The sequence below is a fragment of the Chaetura pelagica genome, unplaced genomic scaffold (genome assembly GCF_000747805.2).
Source record: "Chaetura pelagica isolate M959 unplaced genomic scaffold, ChaPel_1.0 scaffold244, whole genome shotgun sequence".
NCBI classification, from domain to species: Eukaryota; Metazoa; Chordata; class Aves; order Apodiformes; family Apodidae; genus Chaetura; species Chaetura pelagica.
In genome coordinates, this window is record NW_009953719.1 from 2,825,755 (window position 1) to 2,850,016 (window position 24,262).

Genomic DNA, 24,262 nt, shown 5'->3' on the forward strand with positions numbered 1-24,262 from the left:
TAAGCACTGCATGAACATCATCTTTTTTCATCATGTTGTAGGACACCACACAGGAGCTTAGACATGCACTGATAATATTCACATAGGACTTGATCCAAAGACTACAAGAATCACTGCAAATACCTCATCTTATGTCCATTGTATCTACATTGTTATGAATGCTTCTCATACATTTTAAATTTTAATTTTTAAATGTACGAAGGAATTAGTTTTTTATTTCCAAATGTTTTTTTTACTCTAACATTACCAGCAGTAACAACAGGCCTCTGGGTTACATTTCCACTTTTAGTTCCCCTTGCCAAACTATCAGAGGCCAGAATTTGCAAGACAGTTGCATATTAAAGTGAACTATGATCCTGATGGATGAAACCAACAGGATCATTGCCCTGCAAAGACATACGCATCTCAAACCTACTCATATCTAGTTTTCAAGAAAGGATCATACACAGAATTATCTTTGTGATAAATTGCAAATTAATAAAGTATCTCATTTCTCCTTTGATCATTTCACTCATTCTCTAACCAGGAATCTATTTTCCTAGGAATTATGCTATGAGTACAAAACCTAAGTACAAGAGAAGAGGCTGGCATGAAAGCAACCAGCCTTTTCCAAGAATGTTTCCTTCTTTTGTCCTCAACTATGGAGATGAAATGCTTCGTGTAAAAAAAATAATCATTAACCTCTCAAGTAGGCAATACTTAATCAAGCAGATAAACAAGTGAACTAAAACAAAATACAGGACTGGGCAGATATGTTCTATTTTACTAGCACCATTCTTTATAAAAGAAACCTGCTGGACTTTGTTATTTAGATGAGATTTGCTCCAGTCATTTTGGGTAGTAGGGCAGGTCTGTGGAGTGTTGCACACCCACGGTGGAAGCCCCCCCTGAGGGAACTTCTAGGCAGCTTTTCAATGTCTGCCACTCTGTTAAAGATCTACAGAAAACTGCTTGCTTCACAGATAGATGAAGCTTTCTCTAAAACAAAGAGAAAAGGAAGGACAATCATAGAATCATAGAATCTTAGGGGTTGTAAGGGACCTCGAAAGATCATCTAGTCCAACCCCCCTGCCAGAGCAGGGTCACCCAGAGCACATCACACAGGAACGTGTCCAGGTGGGATTTGAATGTCTCCAGTGAAGGAGACTCCACAACCTCCCTGGGCAGCCTGTTCCAGTGCTCTGTCACTCTCAATGTCTTCACAGCAGAGAGGAAATGACATAAAGGCCACATCCAGCTTGTTACTTGGTACTAGCTTGATTTCTCTCACCTCCGTCCAAGAGATTTGCCCAGTAGATAACCCTGAATCCTTGCAGAATCCCATTCAGGGTTTCTTTTGCCAAGGTTGACCAGGAAATAGAGATGGTTTCTGGTGATGTGGCAGTGGCTTGCACATTCCCTGGAGGGCAACTGGGCACTGCAATAAGATATTCACCATATTTAACTTAATACAACTCCATGTTTACCCTTTAGCTACCCTTCCAGTTTTCATTGCTATCCCACCACCCATTATTTAATTAACAGTTACACACTCTTAGCAGTGCAAAACCTTTATTCTTGCTACAATCCATGTATTTCTGCAAATGCAGCTGATTTCCCTGGAATTACTTCTAATGTACTGCTTCCCCACTTGCTGACTAGTCTTTTAATAGCTATTTTGTAATTTATTTTGAAAGTGAAATGTGTCCTACTGCTGCAATATGCAGAATATTCTGTAAGCAGTTTAAATTTATTTGTTAAATTTTGCAGCCAAATTGCCATCTTTCTGGAAAATCCTAATTTACATTTAAAATTGGGGGACAAGGGGGGAAGCAAACACTTCTTTAAAAAATATTGGAAAATATGTTCATAAAGTATTTTCACTGAGATTTAGAAAAAAATGAAAACATCAGCCAAATCTAAGGCATTTTCTGTTGGCCATTTATTGTCAAAGCAATACAGCAGTATTAGTATTTGACATTGCTTTTAAAGTTCACGACATCCTTAATTATGAGAGGCACCCAAAATAGAGTAATGACAAAGAAAAACCCAGAAAACAAACCATTTCCAGGGAAAAGTAGGTATGCTGGATTCTGATGAAAATACCCCGCTATTTATTATAATACAAAACATATGCATGTGTGAGTATACTGCCTTCTGAGGTGTTGCAGTAATCTGTCCAGGCCTAGACACATATGGGGTAAATTAAAAACAATAGCTTTCCATTAAGCATATGCCTCAAAATCTGTAGCTCTTGAGAACTTCAGATGTGTGCTATTCTATTTCCCCAAGGTAAAAAGTCAGATTCCTAGCTGGCACTGACTTCAGTACAATTATGCCAATTTACAGTAGCCAAAAATGTGTCCTATGATATCTTTTAGGATTATTATTTGCTTTTATAGTCCTCTAAAATATTTGACCTCTTTTTGGATATGGAATAATTCTCTTTCTCCACTAGAGGACTCCCTCTTGTTGTTTGAGAAGTACTTTTTATGCAATTTGGAAAAAAACCCAAAAATCTAAATTGTGCCTTGGAATAGACAGTTTGAATTTTGTCTGAAATAACAATTATTTTTCAACAACTACTCTGAAAAACTGAAAAAAAACCACACAGTAACATTTCAACTTTCAGAGTTTAACTTCTTCACATCTCAAAACTGTGATGAGACCACTATGAAACTATGATAAGACCACAAAATTTGCAAATATGTCAACACCAGGCTTCTCAGTTAAGGGTATGGTCTTAGTCATTGTAATTCACAGCAGGATATACCACATTAGTAGAGTTACAGTTATTTACCTGAATGATTCTGCATCTCTTACAATGAATATTGCATATGCTCATTGGCCAGTCTCCTTCCATCCAGCTGACTAGCGTAGCTAACACCTGTAAACTCTCTTCTATTATCCCCACTATAATAATAACTACTCAAGCAACAGATATAACAAAGTAAAAAGAAATAAAGGAAATACCAACATGTCCTATGATAGCTGTTTGCCTAGGACCTACCATCCTCAAGAGTAGTGGTGATGATTTCCTGAGAAGAAGGTCCTATTCCAGCCCGGTTACAAGCCTGGACTACCATGCCATACTGGGTGAATTTTTTCAGGTTATTCAGTGTATAAACTTCATTGTCTCCTGTGGTATCAATACTGATGATGTTGAACTGGAAATTGCCCCCTGCACTGTACTCCCGATAACCTATCTGGTATCCACGAATAATTCCATTTTGCAAGTGCTTCTTTGGAGCCTAGACAGAAAATGAAAGATTACATATTAAGTACATTCTCCGAAGTCAAGTTGATCTACTTAAAATTTTGAAATATACACAAAGGTAACTTTTTTTGTTTTCCTACTGAGTGAAAGTTTATGGCAGGTAACAATTAAAAAATACCCCCTGCACATCAAGTAGTAACTTTTTACCCTGATATAGAAATTTCAGATGCAGTTTGTTCTAGTTTGTGCATTTCTGTCCTAAAAAAAAATAAAAATAAAAAAAAAATAAAGCCTTTAAATGGTTCACATACAGAAAAACCTGATAAGGATAAATCTTGATTTACAATTTGAACTTATAATGTTTTGTTCTCTTATCAGGTGAATCAATCAAAAGTGAGATGATAAGGGCATATTTGCATTACAGGCCCACCATTCATTACTGATTGTGTTTTTGCCAGGAGCCCCTATTATTCACTTGCCGAATCTTTAGTAAGGCATTTATTGATCTGTTGAAGGCAGTCACATAAGTTTATTCAGCTAGATGCATCAGGAAAATTTTACGCTGTGCTTTGAAATATGCTTCTGTTCGTTCAGTGTGTAGTGTGGAAAGATGATTAGATGATGAGTGCTCAAGGCAATAATGACTTGGTAAGCAGCGATTTGCATACTGAATAGCTACTAAAACAAGGTGCACAATATCTGGGATTGAAGAGTATGGATGCTACAAAATGGTTGGCCATAATTATGCGCCACATTTCTCAGCCACAGTGGAAGATTCCCTCTACCTGACTAGTGGAAATAATTTCTGTACTCTGCAATGTAAAATGTAGTCTAGAGTAAAACAAGGATTGGACATAGAAAAAGCATGTTATTGACAGGAATACCTATTAAAATCCCATTTAAATGTTACTGGACTAATTTCAAGAGGTGATAATGTGGCTGTCTGATTATCTATGTGTATAAGGTATAATTAGCATAAACATTTTAAGGCATAGTTTATAATCCATGGACAAAAAGCTCTTTCAGATCCTCCACACCTCTTCCAAATTCCCATCAGATGGCCACAGGCTCATCTGTTTCACTGACCCATAAAGAAGGGCCTTTGTGACGCAGTTTATTGGCGGTGAGTTAAACTGACAGAGGCAGCAGTTTCTGTTGTGACTATACCCCATTAAATCTACTGCAGAACACATTCTCAAGAAGAATACTCTCTTCTGCCACAGGACCTGTCTGTTTCAGTGAGTTTATAGTTCCCTGGACTAAAGTCTCACTGGGGCTAATAAAACCAGTGTGAGATTTGCCTTTCATCCACTACTGACAGATTACTGCTCTACAAAAGCCAGCCCCTTCTCCATATTTAAAATGCATTTCTGGATGGATCTGACTGATTGAATTATCTCTTCAGATGCTTTTTAAAATTTTTTTTTCTTTTTTTTTTTTCTTTTTTTTTTTTTTTCTCCCTCCTGCCTTCAATGACCGAATTAGGAGATTTAAGTCTTGAAAACCTTGCACAGCACACTGCAGGGATTAGAACTGTCTTTTTGGAATCTAGGAGTATGATTGTTTCCTGTTTGAATATCTCTGCATCTTCTTGTCAAAACCCCCCAACTTCTTTACAAATATGTAGGTCTTGTATTATCGAAACACTTTCTTTGCAAATGCGTTACCTATCCTGAACAACTAACTGCATGGCTTCCTGATCTTTCAATGGTTGCAAAGTGTGCTCTTTAAAGCTGGACTGTGGGCTCGAAACTAAGGTCAGCTTTTGGTTTGCTTTGTTTTGTTTGAGATTCAGATACCTTCATAAGATAAAGATGTTTCATTCCATATGAAGAGAAAATAATCACATTAAAATAATTTAGTATTCCAGGGTGAATGGTTTCATTAGTTGAAGGATTTCAAGTTCTGTTACTAGCCATGGCATTTAGCACAGCTCATCCATTTTTATAGGCATTGTCAGTGTTGATGAGAAGGGGCAAAAAGACTGAACTAACAGAATCGAAACCCTTCAAATTGACTGAAGGACAAACAGTTTGGACAAAGCAGCAGACAACTCAAACAAGGGACGTTATAGGAAGGACTGTTTTCAGACAATATTGCAGGTCACTGTCTTTTTTCTAAATGTGTATCAGTTTGAAGGCATCAGTTTAATCATGTCAGGACAACAGTTCTCTCCATCAGTCTTGGATTCCACCCCAGCCTAGCAAATCCTCCACAGGATTTCTTGTCTGAAACAATAGCATGTGTACTGTAGCACATCTCAAGTTCCAAAGCCTCTCCTACCTAAAGGCTACAACTGGAGCATTGCCATGAGCTACCATGGGGTGCTTTTTAACAAAAGTCGTCACAAACACGTTGTCTATTGAAATCCCAAGCAACATGCACAAAACACATATACCACATAATGTAGTGCATTTATTGTTTTGTGAAGGGCAGACACTGCCTGCTGCCACACAGAGCGCACATTAAGATGATGTATGTATGTGTGCACACTATGTGTCATAAGGCATGGACTGCATACCAAGAAAAAGTGAGCATTCACCTCGTTTGTAATAGATTACAGAAGCACACAGCACATATATTGGAACACATATATCATACTAGAAAGTGGATTGACCATAATGATAAAACTGAATCACGAAGCATTTCGATGCTAAGGATTGAAATATTCTCAGAGAGGGTCTATAGCCTGAACAGCCTCCTCCCTGGGGATTCTGCAATTATATACTTTCTCATTTTGAATTGGAATAAAATGGCAAATTTTGCAGTCTTCATGAAATATCTTTATAATCATTCTAGGTCAAGAGATTATTTTTTTTTTAATGAAATATCAACATTTTACTTCTTTATTTTGCTCCACTTCTAAAAAGTGTACAATATAAAACAAGCTCAAAGTCACATCAAAACAAAGCATTGAAATGTTCTGCTCCACAAAACTTCAAATATTCCTCGTTAGTACTATATAAATGCTTCCTTTTGGATTGACTTTTTGCACACATAAATAATAGTTGATTTATACACCATCTTGTATACAGACAATTTTTGGTAGATGATTCAGCAAAGCTACATTTGGCCATGACTAAGTGTTCAGGGAGAAAAATGCTGTTAACCTTGTCCGTAGTCATAGAATAGAATTAAAAAGTTTCAGTCCATTGTCTTACCCCTTATCTGAGAAAATCCAGTATTTATAAAATAGGGTATCAATGACTTTTGTAAAGTATGACAATTTATATTTGTGTACATGTCAATATACATAAAGAGAAGGAATATTTCCCATGTCTAAATTTAATGGGTTCATTTACCATGTAAAATATTACAAGAAAAAAAGTAAAAAATAATGCTTTTTCTAAATGAGAATTCTTGTTTCATTCCCATTCTCTCTGCACTATTTTAAACTACCAAAAAATGCTGAGTGTTATTTAAAAATTCAATCTGAAACCTAGTGTTCTATGTAGACACATTGAAATGGGATTATATAGATCATAGACCTACAAAACTTTGCTTAACTAGGATTTTCTAAAAGTGGGCTAAGATAAACTTTAAAGGAAGATTAATGACTGCAGCAAGCTGCAGAAATAAAACTTAATACAAGATTAAAGATAATTGATGTCTTATCCTCTGCTCCTTTTGCTACTATTGACACTGTATTTAAATGACATTTGTCAACTTTAAATAAAACTATGGTTCTCAGTACAATCCCTTTTGTATAATGACATGATAGATTTTCATAGCAAAAGCTCCACATGCCTCCCAACAAAAATAACCAGGTTATAGCTGGTTTTATTTTTTTTTATTATTATTATTTTTCTTCCGTGACAATATAGGATTGATCTCACGAGGTATTTTTTTGCTCTTAAATACATTTTATTGCACAATGCAATGAGTGCCTTCTGCACAGCAGTGCATCATAGGGACCTACCCAAAAGTCAGGATTAAGCGTGAAACAGAACAATAGTATGTCTGTGGGACCATTTTAAAGTACCTTGTTGAGTAATGGACTAAAGTCTGGCCAGGAGAAAACTGCAATAATTCAAGGGGAGTTTACAGCTCACCCTATTTTGAGACTTTCTAATTAGGAGGACTTGTTAATCACCTGTTACAAGTTGTCAGTCAGGAAATAATTCTTCCAGTAAAATCAGGAGTGCACAAGCACTAACCTTTCAGGAAGGCAGCTCAGTGACTTCCCCTTTGTCTACAATGGAGGTTCAAAGTCAAGGAAAACAATTAGATTTCAACTATGTCCAGCACCACAGAGAAACTTAGCACCCATCAGATGAGCTAACCTAGAAGCAGATAAAGCACCAGCTGCAAATCAAGGCTTCAAGCTTTCAAGCCGAGCACACAGGTGCTTGACAGGACAAAGATCACGCTGAGCAGAATTTCAGTGAATTGCCAGGAGTGCTCTCTACTGTCCATCCTTCCACAGGCAGACTCCCAGCATTTCTGCTGCTAGCAAAACAGCATCTCATGAGGTCTTGTGGCATGATGGGACCATAGGCTGCTTCTGGCTAGAGACAGCAGCACCTTCCTAGCACTTTGCTAGAGGACACACTACCAGGAGCATCTGACTGCCACAGTGCTCTCAAGCCACTTGACCACGTCAGGTAGTGCTGGTTAATAAATTAAAATATTTACTCGATTTAACAGAGACTAGGTCTATGGGAATAATACCTTGAATGTCCACAGGAGTATTCGTGAGAGATCGGGCAGCACAGTCCACAGCAAGCTCCAAAAGTCTAGCTAACATCTGCACAGTGTGTGGCACCAGGTTTACCTGAGGGTGCACAGTTCTGGCAGCATGGACCCACATTTCCTGGTCTGGATATATGCCGCATGGGTACAAGCAGACATTTTCAAGATCACAGGTAGCTCCCACCTCAAGCTCAATCCAATTATGAAAAAAATCCTCTCCACACTCAGTTCATTAGACTTGCCAGGGCAATAGAGTATATATCCAACATGTGGCTCATTTCTGTGAGTATTTTCTTAAATTAAATACCCATCATTACTTGACAAGTATTCACAAATCAAACTCCAAACGTGGTATTGAGAATCCAACTCTAGCCTCTCTTTTAACATGCTTCTACTCCCTAGACAATACCTAGAGATCAGGACATGAAGCTGTACCTGAAGGGGCCTGAATGTACAAACTGAGCCACATTTTAGACAATGTTATTGAAACATAGGAATATTTTTTTTGTTGTTCTGTGGCTGCCTGCACACATCTGCATCTGTAAAATGTAATGGTGAATCTTCAGAACCACAAGTGGCAGCTTTAAACTCCAGCAGTGAAGCAATGGTGCCTGTCTTCACTTGTTGATTTTGAAAATATGCCCCAAAGTGAACTTGAAAAAAGCAAGCAAAGCCTTTTGATAAGCCTACCCCATAAATCCATAAAAACAAGTACATGCATAGAAGCTTGGAGGTTAGTTTTTACTAGATCTGATGGTAGTAACACTTGTTGAGTGTTTTAAAAAGAAACGACCCCTTCAGCTTTTATTTTGGTTGTTGAGAAGTCATGGTACACATTGCTTCAATAGCTACTTCCTTTGCTCTACCGACTGTGTGCTGCATTTAAATCCATACTTCATGCATGCCTTTTATAAATACACTGTTGTGTTTCACTTCAACCATTAGGTAAGCCTGTGTTGAGTGACCACAAGCCTTTGGTTTTTGAAAACCATTTGATGAAAACCAATGCTGATGTAAGATGTGGATGAGGTCCAAGAATCAGCACTGCATTTGTGACCTGTGCATAAGAAGCCTGATAAAGACTACTGCTTTGAAGCTCAATACTGAAACAGCTCTTGAAAACAGAATTTTTAATCCACCATTTTTAAACCACCATTGAACTACTAAAAAAATCTTGACAGCTGAGGTCTCTCTGTCCTAGTCAGATATCTCAGTAGTTGCATGTTCACTTGCAATGTGTAGAGATTGTGCAATACATAAACCTGTCTTTTCTGGAACCAACTCAAAACTAACACAGGATCATGCTGGTTATTTATTGGGGAAACGAAACAAAACAAAACAACCAACAAACTAAGCAGCCCACAGCTATTTATATGGTTAATAAACAGCAACTTCCTGTTACTATTCTGGCTTTCTTGATGGTCCATATCATGGTGTAAAATACACATTATCCAGATTTGCAGGAGTAATTAACTTCACTATAGAAATTAATTACTATTATGCCACCACCCTACTCCAGTACTTAATACTGCATATTAAAGAATCTTAAGTAAACAGAATTATCAATACAATTTGGAAAGTGCTATTCATCTTGAGATTACACTGCTCTGATTAGATAGCTTTATTCTGTTTCCTACAGAATAAAGCTATCTTTGTGCTACAAGTAGGATGTAGCACAAAATCATTTAGCACATGGTTTAAGTACGTCTGATATCATATTGAAAGCATTTAAAACATTTTGTGGTTGTCAAAACACTGGGCAAAAACTAGAAAAAACTGAGTCACAAGACATGCCAGATTTTTAAATAATATCAGTTGCTGATACTTTTAAATTGGTTGTTCTGATTCATCAATTCTCATGAACTACACTGAGGCACTATATTGCTCTCTCTGTGCAGACATGACTTCAATACAGCTCTGTCCCTAAGTCCATTGCAATGGGAAAAACCTCCCATTGGCTCGAATAGTTTGGGGTTTGCTCCAAACCACCACGAAATTCTGGGAGTGCTCATTTTCCAACCACATAACCTTACCTCTGAAACCAAAGGGAAGCAGGAAACGTTACTATCAGCAGTGCAAGCAAGCAGCTGCTGCTATTACTCGCAAATGAAAAGTTCTTTTTTTTGCACAATGCACCATGGCCATTATCATATTCACTGGCAAGAGTATCTGCAAGGTATCTCCCAAAGAAAATAACCAATCCACAGTTTTTACAATACTGCCATCAACAGAACCTCTTTGAATGCACCAAAACAGTGTCGGAGTCTATATTCATGGCTATGTCTGTTTACCTTCCAGGTGACCCTAATGCTTTGTGAAGATACAGGCTCAAGTTGGACATCCTGAGGTGGACCATCAGGAGCTGCAAAGAGAGAATAGAGATGAATCAAAATTGGTCCTCCCAGCACACAGAATTCAGCATTTCACATAGTATGTCACCAACTTAGCACACAAGCCTCACAAAGATTTGTACTGAGTCAATGTCAGAGGGAAAACTGAAGATAACTCTTCATCAAACAAAACCAGAGCCTTACCCAGGTGTCATCTGTGGCCAACAGTGAAATACAACACACACCAAAACTTAGCATCCTGCCAAATAAAATAAAAGTGAATAATGACTTTTCTTGTTTAGTGATATGCTCACAGTGCTGTTTCTGCTTTCTAAATAGGCAAGGCATATTTTCAGCAGTCAGAATTCTGTGGGTGATAGAAAGGCAGCAGAACCCATCTGAAGGCGAGACAGGAGCTCTTCACCTGGCCTTCCTCATGTCACAGACTTTACAGTGGGATCCCCTTTGTTCACTAGAGGCCAAGAACATTCAGCTGAAAATTAATTTTACACACAAAAACCTGCACACTTTACCTTCTTCCCCTCCGCAGTGTAAGTATCCCAGCCTGGAAATCAGGCAAAAAATAACTGCTAGATGGAAAAACAATGCCCCAGCTTCTGCCTGAGGCAGGAGGAGTTTGATATACTATTGATACACTGCCAAGGATCTGCATGATGCTTTAAACACAAATGAAAACGAAGGCCCTGAGTCTAGGAGAACCTACTTAACAGTTGGGCAGTTACAAAGCAGGTCAAGAATTGGCTGGGATTGAACAGAGAGGTGTGAAGTAAATTCCTTCTCAGCAAGGTAAATCACTGTTAAAGAAAGATCTGAAGAAAGGAATGGAGTAATCTTGAACAGCTGTGGAGGGTTCCCTTGATGCAGAATATGGCCTCAGTAAAAGGTTTTAAATTAAATGTAATAGCAAGACAAACTAAGTAAAGCAATAAAAAGGGTGAGACAGGGCTGTTGGAGGTGGAGCAGCAGTAAGTAAATGACAGCTGGGGTGAAAGGAGCCAGAACATTGTGCTTTAACTGATGAAAGCAGAGAGACCCAGAATACAGCCTATAATATGTTTAAGTTATTAAATACGCCCTATCCTGTGCCATTCTTTACTGTCTTTGATATGCAAAATTTTCAAAGGTTGAAAGAACTTTAGTTCCATTCCCCTTTCACTAATGTACAAGAAGGAAAAGAGGAAAAAGTCCACTGGCAAAAATTAGGTCTCTGTGAATTATTTTGTAATCCTGTCCTTGATACTAACCCCCTGCTGACAAACATGAATGCCACTTCTCCAGGTACATTTTAATGTATGGGAATTTGAGCAAAGCATTTGATCCTAAAAATGGGTTTTTTAAATGTTGTCCTCAAAATCTTGACTTTACCTTGAAAGACCCCAAATGTCTCTGCAGGCATGAGTAGTTAATTGTTCCCAGCATACCATAATGAAGTGTAAATAAGAAGTCACTTACTTTACATATTTAATGGTTTGTAACAAAGACATAAAGAAAACCTAGATATCTCAGCTTCCTGTATTGCTGTCAGTATTAAACAAAAGCCATAATGCATTTGTTTTTCTGATAAGTGTTTTCAACACAAGAGATAACTGAGGTTGTATGAAGGGAAAGATGTTGTCCTTAAGCTTTGAAATCAGGCCATTTTTTATTACCCTTTTGCCATAGAGACCCTTTACAATTAGCTTTCTAATAGCTAGTGCTGGGCAACTCAGGTCACTGCAACACGTGATACACAATCTGTGCCCCCTTGTCAATAGCACAGTGTGAGTTGTTCGGTTTTTATAATGTCTTTCTTGGATCTTTATTTTGCTCCCTTCTCATTACCTTTTCTCTCATTCCCTACATCCATGCTGTTTTCCCTTTCCTATTGTAAAAGCAGAGAACAGAAGTAAACAGTGATCAAAACCTGATGGTCCTGTACATTGCACACCACCCGAAATCAAACTCCAGGAGACAAACATCACATACTCTGCCTCAACCTGACCTCCTCTGTTCTAATTGTTCCCCAGTTAGATCAGTGACTCTTTAATACAGTTCCACACCATTGGTCTTTTTCTCCAAAGAGATGGCTCTTTAACAGACAGCAACAAAAGGATCAATTATTCTGAAACTTGGCTACAAAGAACTGAATAAAATGTGATGTTAAGGTTTCACCTTGTTCATGGGGAAGATGTTCTGTTGTTGGTTGTGTTTTGTTTTTTTTTATTTCAAGGCCAGCTGCTGATCCTGACAACATAATTAACAGTCAGAAAACACTCTGCAAAGAAGAAATATCCCAAATGTGGGTGAATAACAGATCCAAGACCCATCCCTACTTTGATGTATAGGCACAAGAAAGGATGGGTATTTTGGGAACACAGATGATGCTGGCTGGAGGAATGCACAGTCTGTTTTCTCCAATCATTTCACATTTCCATTGAGCAAAGGAAGATGAAAACCCTGATCAAATTATGAGTATTTTGCAAATAAACTATTCACTGTTAATAAAGCTGTTCACTGCAGGCTCATAAAAATATGAATACTCTTCAGTCCTTTCTTTCAACTTGGATGAAAAAAGACACCTGATGAAAAAGGAAATGCAGCTCTTTTTGTCTCCTGCTTACTCTGCTTTGCACTGTGAGCCCTTGTGTCCTGCTCTTATGTAAAGAGCCCTTCAGAACCAAAAATATGTTCTCATGAGAAGGGGTATATTTTCACTGCAGTAGATTCACCCACAGGGAAAATGAATGGGAATTGCACAGATGTATTTACATGAACTGATGTCTAGACCAACATGTATCTTGAAAAAGAAGCAGGGTTTTCACTGCCAGGACACTGTCACCCAGATACTTGCATTAATGTTGTTTCTCTCAAGATCCTCGAAGCAAACATTGCTGGCTTAGCATAAGATAACAGGAAAAATGAAATTAGCAATACAAAATTGTTGTTTTCAACTGTGAACAAGCTAGCTCCTCTCTGCTCAGATCTTTCAGAGTAGCTCTACTCAGTTTCACAGCTCAGGGTGTTGATGCTGCTTGGGTTACTCTCAGCTGTACGCCTTTGTACACTGCATAGAATCACAATGTCTATCTGGCAGTATTTATGGCTTTTCAGCATTTTAATTCCCAATTGATGAAACAGAGAGCTGTAGACCTCCACTTTTCACCCATAGGTCTACCTGTCACATGCAGAGCCCTTGGACCCTTGAGATACGGTAGCATGTACAAGGCTGGGCTGTCCTTATCCACCTGCCAAGTCTGCTAGCCCTGAGAAACAAAAATAAGATTGCACCAGAAGGCAGCAATTTAAGTGCACAAAAAAGTGGCTTCATCCATCAAAGTGGATGCCCATGGATCTCTCCTGTTACGAAACCTGTGGAGATGCAGAAGATACATGGCAACAAAGAATAAGGGGGTGACACTTTACTAATGACAACGGACTGTTTATAGAGTAATCAGAAATCTAAACCGTGGCTGGGGTAACAGATGGAGCACCAAAGGAAGATGAGATTCATACAGATCAATGTTCTCAAATGGGGACAGCTGACACTTGTTACCTATACTAATACCTGGGCATCTAAGGAAAGCTACAAGACCCACAGGGAAGGAAATGCCAATAAAATTAGAATGTTGTTGATTGAGTTGCCTAAATGTACATATAGGCTTGCCATTTCCAGTACCACAGGCTGAAAATTTAGAGCACAATGTCTTCTTTGACCACTAGATGCCACTGAGCAGCTTTAATTACAGGCCTGCCTGATGAAGTCGCAAAAGTCACAATGTTTTATGGGAACAATTCAGTATTTCTTCCAATGCAGCTGCAGCAACATACACAGCATTTAAAGTAAAGGCTCCTCATGTCAAGGAGCAATAATTCCCAGCAGGGTTTAGAAGCTGCAAAACCAGAGCATACCTGCTTCATCAGTAGTAATGGTGAGCTCATTGCTGGCCTCACTCTTCCCAATGCGATTCTTGGCATACATGCGAATGTTGTAAGTTGAGGAAGGGTGGAGGTCAATGATCGTGGCTTGATTTAGCTGAGGGGAAACATCTTTGGTTCTCTGAACAGAGTCCCAAGAGTCTATTTAATGAGATTGAAACAAAACAGAGAAATAAAAGACAACGTTAAGGTTGCTAACGCAAGCATGCAGTTAAGTGGTCCCACAGAGCGCGGTACTGCCAGTGCTGAGTTAACCCAGATAACACCTGCTGCTACCAGCAAACCCAGTGATCACCTTCCTTGACAGCGCTCCCGACTGCTCCAAGTGTGGTGCTGTGAATAAACTCAGCCCCAGGTTCATCAGCAAATCAGAGGAAATGGCTGCTACTTTGCCTTTTTTTGAGCAGGTGGAGAAAGCCGCAAAGATGCCCCAGTTTCGTGTGAGTGTGTGTGTGCAGGTGTGTGTGCAGGTGTGTGTGCAGGTGTGTGTGCAGGTGTGTGTGCAGGTGTGTGTGCAGGTGTGTGTGCAGGTGTGTGTGCAGGTGTGTGTGCAGGTGTGTGTGCAGGTGTGTGTGCAGGTGTGTGTGCAGGTGTGTGTGCAGGTGTGTGTGCAGGTGTGTGTGCAGGTGCGTGTGCAGGTGTGTGTGCGTGTGGACACACAGTTATTTAACCGCTGCTACACTGGGACAGCTGTGAAGAAGATGGGAACTGCTACCCCACAGAACTCCTCACTCAGAGAGAAGTTTGATTGTGCTTCAAAAAGAGAGGGGAAAGGGAGCTAATGAACAGGAATGGAGGGCTCTCGGACTAGCAAACATAAGGTAGAAAGTTTGATCCCAAACTCCAGGAGCTCAGACCGTAGGCGAACAGCGAGAACAAGTTTGGAATACTTCACTGGCCTCAGCACCCTACAGGTCTGATACTATGTCCCTGACTTGTGTTAGGCTACAGGAGCTGTTTAATACAAGGGAATATAGAATCATCTTAGCTGTTTCCATGTGTCTGTAAAAGGAGGACCACATCATTATTATTCATGCTTACTATTCATCTGCCTGTTATGTTTTTAATAAATTCTCCATGTATAGTATAGTAATAATAAGTATAATGTATAAGTATATGTATATGTACAATGTATAAGTATAATGTATATAGTAATAATAAGTATAATGTATAGTATGAAAAATTATAGAAATTGGCTAAGCACAGCAACCCCTCCTTGTCAACCAAGCATTCAATTGCTGCAAACAAAATAATAGCACCTATCCATTTAAAGCATCGTGATGACTTTTATGAGTTGCCATCCCTCATTTCTTTCTTACTGCAGGCGTTGTTCCTCCTTTAACCTCAGAAGCATCCTACAGGGGATGTCACTGAAAGCTCTACAGGAATGTTTTACAGTAAGGGTCACTGCAGGCAGGATTGCAGAAAGCTCAGCAGATAAGAAAGGCTAGTTTAAAAATAGAAAGCTCACTCAAGATACAAAATATTTGCATATGCTGTGTAAATTCTTTTATACAAACTTGCTAAAAGATGCACAAGTTGTCTCAATGACATGTGCAGATTGGCTTGTTACAGAGCCTGTTTGCTTGTCTGTGTGGCTTAGTTTACCCAGAAAACATTTAGGAATCAGATATTAAAGTGCTATCCAAATTCACTTGAATATATTTTTCCTTGGTAACTGAGTTCTTCACAGCCTCCTCTGTAGGACACCTTCAGAACCCCTCAGGGAGTTACCTGCAGGGAGCACTGATATCTTAAACTTTACAGAATTATACCCAGCAGTTACACACCATTGTTTCATGTGTTATACAGGCACAGAAGGAGATTCTGTCCCGGTGTAACATGCCAACCAGAAAGGAATTTATGAAAAGACCCACTTGGTGTGGAGAATGTGTTAAATTTGACCTGATGAGGCTGATTTCTTTTAATATGGTCTGTGTATTATCAAATTGCCTAAGTTTTCACTTGGTTGCAATACTGACCTCTGAGTAGTAGGACTCTGTAGTACATATTAACTACAAAAAAACCCCAAACCAAACCAAAACAAAAACCAACCAAAAAAACCCCCACAAAACAAAAAACCCCACAAAAGTTTAAAGTTGTAACTCAGCAGATTAATGACATACTGTAGAGGAAGATGGAGATAAAAATGCCCAGTCTTCTTTCATTCTAAATGTAGGTGTCCCATGTTTATTTATAAATAATGCGTGGACTTTAGGGGTATATTTTGATACGTGTATCCCCTTTTTGAAAGGTAAAATAAAGCAACAAAAGCAATCCCTCCAAACTGAGTCAGTCCAGAGAGCAATTACTCCATTTCTCACCAAAACTGCTTTCAATTTTGAAAAAAAACCAAAACAAAAGTGTTAATAAGAAAAAAAAAAGGAAAAAAAAAAAAAGGGGTGGGGGGGGAGGGAAGAAGTTAATTTTTACTTTTTCTGGGAAATATTTGCCCATGTCCAAATGGCAGATGGTAGAGTGAGGTGCCCAGAGTGGAATTTTTAACGTGTTCTTTTTGCCACTCCTAAAAGGTGACACCCGGGCACTTCTCAGCACGATGTAAAATGCAGACTGACACAATGACCTGCGGAAAAACACGCCTGATTTTACGGAAACCAGCAGCTTTCCAGCCGCCCTTGTGACCGAGGCTGAAGCTTTTGGGATCCCCCCCTGCGGGAGGGAATCAGGGCCCTCCAGCTCCCCGGCCCGCTGCTGCCACCCGGTGGCCGCTGCCGGTATTGCAGGCGGCCGCGCGTCCCGCTCCTGTATAGGCGGGTTTGGGGAAAAGCTCCCAACTTTGTGAATGCACCTGTATCCTGAGCGAGAAGGGGTTCACAGGTAAGCAGAAGACACCGCAAAACGCAGTCCTCTTCCTTCAGGTCCTGGCCTGAGCGGAACTGAGGTTGTTTGCTCCTCAGCTTTCCTTAAAGACTTCAAAAATGAGAACGAGGAGGAGAGAGGAACAAAGAAGGGCCCACGTACCTGCTCCTGTCTCCAGACTTTTTTCTACACCTCTGAGGGAAAATTCTGAAGGCTCCACATCCGTGGTTTCAGGGAAGGGCCGGGAGTGTGTGCCACGGGTACCTGTCTGTGCAGACAGGCAGGGTGTCCAAGCACCGACGCAGCCCGAGCTGCGGAGCTCCCACCCTTCGCGCTGCCCCTGCGTGGCAAATGGGCACCGCAGGTGCCACCTACCAGGTGCCACAGATGGGTGTGCAAGGGGCAACTCCACGCTCCTTCCAGAGGGTAACTAACTCATTTGTTTTTTTTTCCTGATAGCACTGCAGGGGAAGATGCACACACGAAGGCAGCACTAGGTAATGAAGTCCACGCCTGGTACGTGGGTCTCCTGCACGTTCTCTGAAACCAAAACGTTCTGCAGTTTTCCTTCTTAAGGCACCTAGATGATTCGTCCTGCTTTAAAGGCATCCTGAGTCCTCAGGGTAAGCAACACAGATGGAAAATTCTCATTAAAAACAACTGCATAGTTTACAGGTTTGCTCTGGCCTTAGCAGGGTGTTTCCTGAGCTTAATCTCTGGACTGTGGGAGTTCTACCTAAGTTGTCTTGTGTCCCTTCAGTATATGGAAACACTGAGAAACTTTCTTAATTCCCTCCTCTCTGTTCTAATTTCCCTCAGCTACCCTGTGCAAGTTCTTCAGTAACCATCTTTGACATTTTATCTTCTTGATTATTTAATTAATGACAAAAATTGTGTGCAAGAATTGAAAAAAAACAATCCCAGTTTCTCCAAACACTGCCTCAGATTCAAAAAATTATGGTTCTGGTGTTTGCAATGAGACAAAGGTAACCTGCTCTTTTTTAGGACATGACCTATAGAATTTGTTGTCATATACAGACAAATACTGTCTCCAGCACCAATTCTGACACCCACTATTTTTTCTTTCTTTCAGTTTTTTATCTGCTCTCATTACATTGCATCATGATGTTTTCATCCAATCTGATGGCACTTTATTTTCTGTCTTGCTATTGATTTATCATGGTATATTACAGAGACATAATTCTGCAATACAACTTCACAGTGATTTCCACTTCATCTTTGCCAGCATTCTGAATTATCACTTGAAAACATTGAAGTAAATCTAACAAAGACATTTCTGAGCACTGAAAACCCTTTCCAACATTGCTGCAATCAAAGGAAAACAGCGCAAGTCTTCTTAAATAGGGTTATGCTGAGTTACAGGACTGAGAAATAAAGGTGCTGGTTTAGGGTCAGAAATGAGCCTATCAGGCAAGAATGACTTTCAAAAACTGTTCTGGAGCAGGTGGGTGGTTGGAAAAAAACCCAATGAATCAAAGTGAAAATTAAGTCCATAGAATTTTAAGTATACACGTCCCTTGAAGGCATCCTTGTCTAGTCTACATGTCAAAAGCTGTGATTCCCAGACACAGCCTCACTAGGGAATTATTACATGTAGTCTTTCAGGTACCATGCTCAATTGTACATTACCAGTTTCATTTACAAAGACAATGCAAAAACAGAGACTGGTGATTGAACACTTTTGAAATATCTTACCTAGTAAAAAAAGCATCATACTGGTCATAAGTCTATAAATGTACTAGAGTTTCTTTGATAAACCAAATGTTTTACTGAAAACCACACATACAGTATTCCTATTAATGGACTATGTCCTTCTACAGATAGTGCAAAAAACTCCAACATAAACCAGCATAATATAATCTCTCAGCATGTTTTTAATAATACTTAAAATATGAACACATTGTTCTATTTCAGTTTCCTTTCTAGTCTCTTCTCCAAGCATGGCTCAGGGACAGCGCTTATCAATGTGCCTAATTTTAAGTATAATCTCACATCACAAATATAGTTCTAACAGACCTTGGATGTTTTTAGATAACAACAGACACTGAACTTTTTTTGTGTTTAATATATACCAGAACAGGAATATTTTCCTAACTTAAGGGTTGTTGCCTTTTTTTTTGTTTTGTTTTTTGTTTTTTGTTTTTTTTAACCATTTACCTCATTCGTGTTTTTAGATGTTCATTGGTATGTCTATGAAGAAAAGTATCTGCTTGCATTGGCCTACTAATGTGTGCCACTGGTCTTATCCTTTGGATTATTTCCAGAATCTTACTGAGAACTGCAGGGTGTAGAGGTGCATGGTGCAGAGGACTCTGGGGTGCATAAGGAAGTGTGTGGCCAATAGGTTGAGGGAGGTCATTCTCCCCTTCTACTCTGCCCTGGTGAGGCCACATCTGGAACACTGCATCCAGTTCTGGGCTCCCCAGTTCAAGAGAGACATGGAACTGCTAGAGAGAGTCCAGTGGAAGGCAACAAAGATGACTGGGGGATTGGAGCATCTCTCTTAAGAGGAAAGGCTGAGAGAGCTGGGACTCTTCAGCCTGTAGAAGAGAAGGCTGAGGGGGGACCTTAAGTATCTGGAGGGTGGGTGCAAGAAGGATGGAGCCAGTAGTTGCCAGTGACAGGACAGGGGCAAAGGGCACAAGCTGGAACACAGAAGTTCCATTTAAATATGAGGAAAAACATCCTTACAGTGCGGGTGACAGAGCACTGAGACAGGCTGCCCAGGAAGGTTGTGGAGTCCCCTCCTCTGGAGATATTCAAGGCCCCTCTGGATGCAGTCCTGACTAATGTGCTCTAGGCCATCCTGCTTTAGCAGAGGAGTTGGAGTAGATGATCTCTGGAGGTCCCTTCCAGCTCTGACAGTTCTGTGATTCTGTCCTTCAGCAGACTACTGCAGAACTATCTTCATCTAGAAACTCTCATAACTATCTTTTTCACTGCTGCTTTTTCAGGAACGATGGCATATATACTCATACATCGATAGAAAATTACTTCTAAAAATCAGTGCAACAAGAAAAGATACTTTGTAAAGGCAGTTATTTTTTCTACAGGGAAAAACAGAAAACTAAAAAAAAAAATAAAAAAATCCAAGTGGAGAAAAGATAAAAACCATGAATTGGCTAGGAAAATCATCATAACGGCTCTTACCTAGAATGGCCTATTTTATAAAATTTCTCCCCCCCTTATGTGTGCGTTTCTCTGGTAAAAGGGAAAATCAGCAATTGCTAAATTTAATGTCCTTGCCTCAAAGAAAACCACCCCAAAATACAACAAATGAAGATAAATCTTACTGTGGGAGATTAAATAAACCACAGTAAAAGTTTCCATCAGGCAGTTTCAATTTATGAATTATCTTTTATGACACAACTTCAGTGATGAATGACTAGCAATGGGGATTACTTCAGAGGAAGATTACTTCTTACCTGACTTGTTCTTGCACTCGATATCATAGCCGGTGATGGGGCTATTTCCATCAAATCCCATGGTCCACCTGAGGGCAATACTGCGTGCTCTCACCTCTCGGATTTCTATTTCAGGAGGGTCGGGGGGCTCTGAATAAACACACATGCACAGTTTAAGTTAAAAGAAAGCCCGTACTCATGACAAGATGACATTAATGAGTGTGGTGCTGGCATAGCTTACTGGTGGTAAGCTCTCATGGCATTTTCTCCAGTCACTCATTAGCACCCTCAGACAATTAATCACCTGCTGAAGAACACTCAGCTGAAGGAGGAAAAGTCACTTTTCAACCAGGAGTCACTGATGTAATCTTGAGTACTGGCTTCTGTTTAACCTTCTTATAAGCAACATTGAGCTGCATTTCCTTAAATGCACTCCAGATAGCACTACTCATGCTAGAAAAGATTCTTGCCTTAAACATCACATTTCAGTGACTCTTGTACAGTTCTTGCACATTAAGTGATAGTAGAAATATGAATACTGAGCTTAAAAGTGTTAAATATGCTGGAGGGAGCAACGTTTCTGTCTCTTTTGGTACTTTAAAAAAATCTTCATTTAATAAAAAATAATTTGATAACACTTCAAAATTACACTTAAGTTGATTTCTGCTCTAGAGTTAAGGATGTAAATAAATCACATTTGTACCTATGCTAACACCCCTTTAAATTGTTAAAGCAGTTTAAATGAAAAGTGGTATAACTGAGAACCTATCCTCAAACTCGACCCAAATTTTTCAACAGGGCTGCCTTAGGTATCCACTGACATCTGCAGCTACTTGAAATCAAGAATGGGAAGGAAGAAACCTGAATGTCTTAGAAATTTGCTGTGTGCATGGTCAAAGGCACACAAGCACAGGAAGAAGCATGGCACAGAAAAAAGCAGTGGCCAGTGGCTGAGTCCTGCCTGTGCTCTGCGTCTCACACACTGTCACCTCAGCCACTCCAGGACTTGCTGCTGCCCACCTGAGTGAAACCCTGTGGGAGGAGAACTCCCAGGCAACACAGGTTCCTAGACTTTGCATTGTGTGAACTGATTAGAATTCATTTGACTGATTAAACTTGAAACATTTTGTTTAAAGAACCACAGTAGGTTTAACATTTCTCCAGAGATACAAGTCAGAGTTTTGCTTTATGTCAGAGTTGGGTTTTAACCACACGCTCTTTAAAAATAAGCCTCTCCCCCCAAAAAGTAACACCCTCATATCTATTGTTCCTACTGAAGATGATGGTTGTACCTTTACCAGATTGTCAGCTAGTGTATTTCTCCTTATTAATTTGTACAGATCTAGAAAGACTCAAGCTTAGCCTTTATTTTTATTTAACCTGTGACACTGGAAAATGAAAGACTGAGATCTTCATCAAGCTCCTCATGTATTTGACAATGAAGAATATATTTACTTATGAATCAGAGCCTCCCTCCCCCAACAGATTTCTGAGGATGGCATACACTTACTGTACTACAAAAGCTGTGTTTTTTTCCTTATGTTGTCCTCTTCCTACCTTGCACAGTGAGCTGAATTATTCCACGATCCTCCCCATACGAATTGATGGCATGGCAGGAAAAGAAGCCAGAATCTTCACGCACAGTTGGCAAAATCTACAGGTGGTTTGAAAAGAAGTGACTGATTGAACAGCATGCAGAGAATAAAAAACCCAAACCAACAGCTTTTCTGTATGGTGCAAGAAAATAAGTACAAACTGGTTTACTTGACAGTAATAAACAGATATTGCATGTTATACGCATACATATATATGCATAGTAAAGCATCCAAAATTCTGAGACTTATCAAACCCAACAACATCTGGGTTGAGAGAGCAGGGTATCAGCTCTACATGTGTAGTCAGGAGTTGGAGCAACATCTATTCCTGTGGCTTCTCATTAGGCATCTTGTTTCCAGTTACTCGTAAGTTTGCCAAGTATTTAACAGTTGGCTGAAATTTTCCGTACAAAATGGTGCCTCCTGCTGCCTTCAAATTTTTCCAGTTATTTCTGAAAATAACTCAAGTGACTGGAGTTTGTGCAGAGGAAATAAAGGTTCAAACACTGATGGTGAACCCTATAGTATTCAGCATGGTGCCTCATAATAAAATTTTGGGTGGTCTTTCTTTTCTTTTTTTTTATTTTATAACATAGAAAGCTATACATATTCTTTACATACATGATTATAATTATATTTTTCTACAGGACCACTGCTTCATTCAATTATTTTTTTTTAGATGAGCAGATATCATAGTACCATTTTCTTCTCATGTTTCTGTGTGCTGCTCCACATTTTATTTACAGCACACAGTTCAAACTGTGTCCTGAAGGCAGACTCATTCATTTTCTTATAGCTTTTCCTGTGGCATTCACCTAGCAATACCCATTTCAGAAACATGAGTGAATTTATTTTCATAAATACTGACATAATGAAGAGTATTAGCACCATTTTGTATGGGGAATTAAGGAACCAGACATATGATAATGTTTTTGGCTACTTGACAAGTTGCCACATATTAGCTGAGCCATGGTAACTCCACGTGCTTTTTAATCCTCAGCAAAGCCAAGGCAATATGAGCACAACTCTCATTCACCACTGGTTAAGATAAATGGATTAATTTCCCACTCGCTACAAGGATATTGGAGAGTTATCATCTGAGATGTGGTAACTTGTCAAGCTGTGTTAAGCTGCACATGTGGCTGAGCTTTAAAGTAGAAAGCTAAAAAGTTTCAGAGTCCAATTTGATACAACTAGGGCTTTCTTTCCCCCCCTCAGAGTCTTTAGCAATAAATGGCATTTTATGTGTTCATAACAGCTTCCACTGAGTTAAGCTGCAGCTATGAGGGCTTAGTACTTCTGCAAATCAGACCCCAAGGGCTCAAGGCAAACACCTAGAAAACAAAGAACACACAATTATTGGCCACCTGTGAAAAGTTTGGTTTCAGTGATCAGCCTTGCATCACACAGTGTCTTTCATTACTCAACCCTAATTCAACTCCAGAGAAAATCCAAGTCATGCCTGACTGAGGCAGGGGTCCTGCAGAAAAAATAAAAGCTGAGTATACAACTAAAGATCATATCGTCATGCACACATGCAAAAGCACTGAGTTAAAAGCTTCACAGACAGCCTTAATCCTGACATTTTCAATTATTTGGGCATTTTATCTCTCAGAAGTCAAAGGTTTTGTACGTAACATACATATGGATGTAGAATGCCACTACCGTACACAACTGCTTCAGAAGAGAAATCTCCAAGCAGGTCTCCAGCCTTCCAAAAAGAAATATTGCTGTGCATCCAGGAATTATATAAGTCAATAGGGCGAATGAGGGCAGAGAGGTCTAGAGGTCTATCCTATAATCAAATATTATTCGTAACACAAATATACTAATATGAACAAAGTCATACATAGAATTTAATCTTCCTCATCAAAATCAATGACAAAGCTCCATCACAGAGAGTAAAACCAGATTTTTACTGGATATCACCCAACAAAATTTTTGACTAGTGAAGTAAGAGATGTACCTTAAGAGTTACACTAGAATATAAAGAATCATCAGAAAGCTAGAAAATTATTCCCTTGAGCCTGGTAAAAATGTTTTTAAGAACATGACTGGAAAATGGAAAATCAAGATTTTTGACTGAGAATCTGTATGATTTTTTTAAACAATATTTTATATTTCATAAAGGCACACGTAACAATATAAAGAAATTGACTGCTAACTTGCTCATGTTGGTAAATTTTAAATTTGAGCCAAAAAAGTTGTATCCTGGCATACTGAGGGCAATGTCACAGGCACACGTATTGTAGGTGACATCAGAACAGC

General features: G+C 39.4%; 1 protein-coding gene across 1 annotated transcript in view; it reads right to left on the bottom strand.

Annotated features, from left to right (window-relative positions):
• The window catches only part of DSCAM (Down syndrome cell adhesion molecule), a 393,639-nt gene that overhangs the window by 87,387 nt on the left and 281,990 nt on the right, over positions 1-24,262 (bottom strand). Inside the window, exons 12-17 of the mRNA XM_010000447.1 lie at positions 21,957-22,053; positions 20,421-20,549; positions 14,128-14,295; positions 10,180-10,250; positions 2,990-3,230; positions 1,271-1,417 (exon numbers count right to left, since the gene is read on the bottom strand). Coding sequence (XP_009998749.1) covers positions 1,271-1,417; positions 2,990-3,230; positions 10,180-10,250; positions 14,128-14,295; positions 20,421-20,549; positions 21,957-22,053 — 853 coding nt within the window. The remainder of the gene's footprint in view (positions 1-1,270; positions 1,418-2,989; positions 3,231-10,179; positions 10,251-14,127; positions 14,296-20,420; positions 20,550-21,956; positions 22,054-24,262) is intronic.